Consider the following 687-nt stretch of genomic DNA (forward strand, 5'->3'; position numbering starts at 1 on the left):
AAGCACATAGGCGAGCGTAAGTCTATATTAGCGCGCAAGCACGTCGTTCCGAGCAGGCCTTGAACGTGTTCAACTCCCATTGGTCTTCCAACAACAAGCTATTCGACCTGAATGCGCCATGAAGCCAGCTACGTCGTGTTGCGGTTGGCACTAAGCTTGCTTGCGTCGTTTGCGTGTCCTGGATAAAGCTCGCCCCGTCTTCCGGAATTCGTAAGCGCTGTACGTGGTGACGGGCTAGGGGGCTTGCATGCATGCGCACCGTGGGGTTCTGCAGCCTGTTGGCGCGCGTTAACGGCAGCAACGTGGAGAGCCCTTTGTTGGCATCCAGGTCGTGGGTTGCGCTCTGCAGGAAGTACGACGCTAAAGACAAACATGCCTTTTGGGGACTCTCGTAGCTGCAGATAGGGGTCAAGCATTGTGATTGCAAGCACGTTTGGGCACGCGCAGGCGTAAATATTTACGGAGTTGCAGTGCAGCTAGATCCGGCAGTTCGTTTTGCTTCGGCCGTACTCATCATTTGCTTTACTCATTTGCTTTACTCATTATTTGCTTGTACTGTTGCAGGATGTCTTGCTGTTGCGCCATGCGGTTGCGATAGAATTCTTGTGTTCTTGAGGTCATCAGCGACATGACTGGCAGCTGGCGCCAAAGTATATCTTACGCGCGATACTTGGTAGAAGGCAACAG

At 52.8% G+C, this 687-nt stretch overlaps 1 protein-coding gene across 1 annotated transcript in view; it reads right to left on the minus strand.

Annotated features, from left to right (window-relative positions):
• The window catches only part of EMH_0059890 (uncharacterized protein), a gene marked incomplete at both ends in the record, with an annotated part of 959 nt that extends 329 nt beyond the window's left edge, over nucleotides 1-630 (minus strand). The window contains 2 exons of the mRNA XM_013497727.1: nucleotides 260-343; nucleotides 540-630. Of these exons, the coding sequence (XP_013353181.1) occupies nucleotides 260-343; nucleotides 540-630 (175 nt within the window). The remainder of the gene's footprint in view (nucleotides 1-259; nucleotides 344-539) is intronic.
• Nucleotides 631-687: the final 57 nt, after the last annotated feature.

This window comes from Eimeria mitis, genomic scaffold, assembly GCF_000499745.2.
Source record: "Eimeria mitis Houghton genomic scaffold, Emh_scaff2884, whole genome shotgun sequence".
Lineage (NCBI taxonomy): Eukaryota > Apicomplexa > Conoidasida > Eucoccidiorida > Eimeriidae > Eimeria > Eimeria mitis.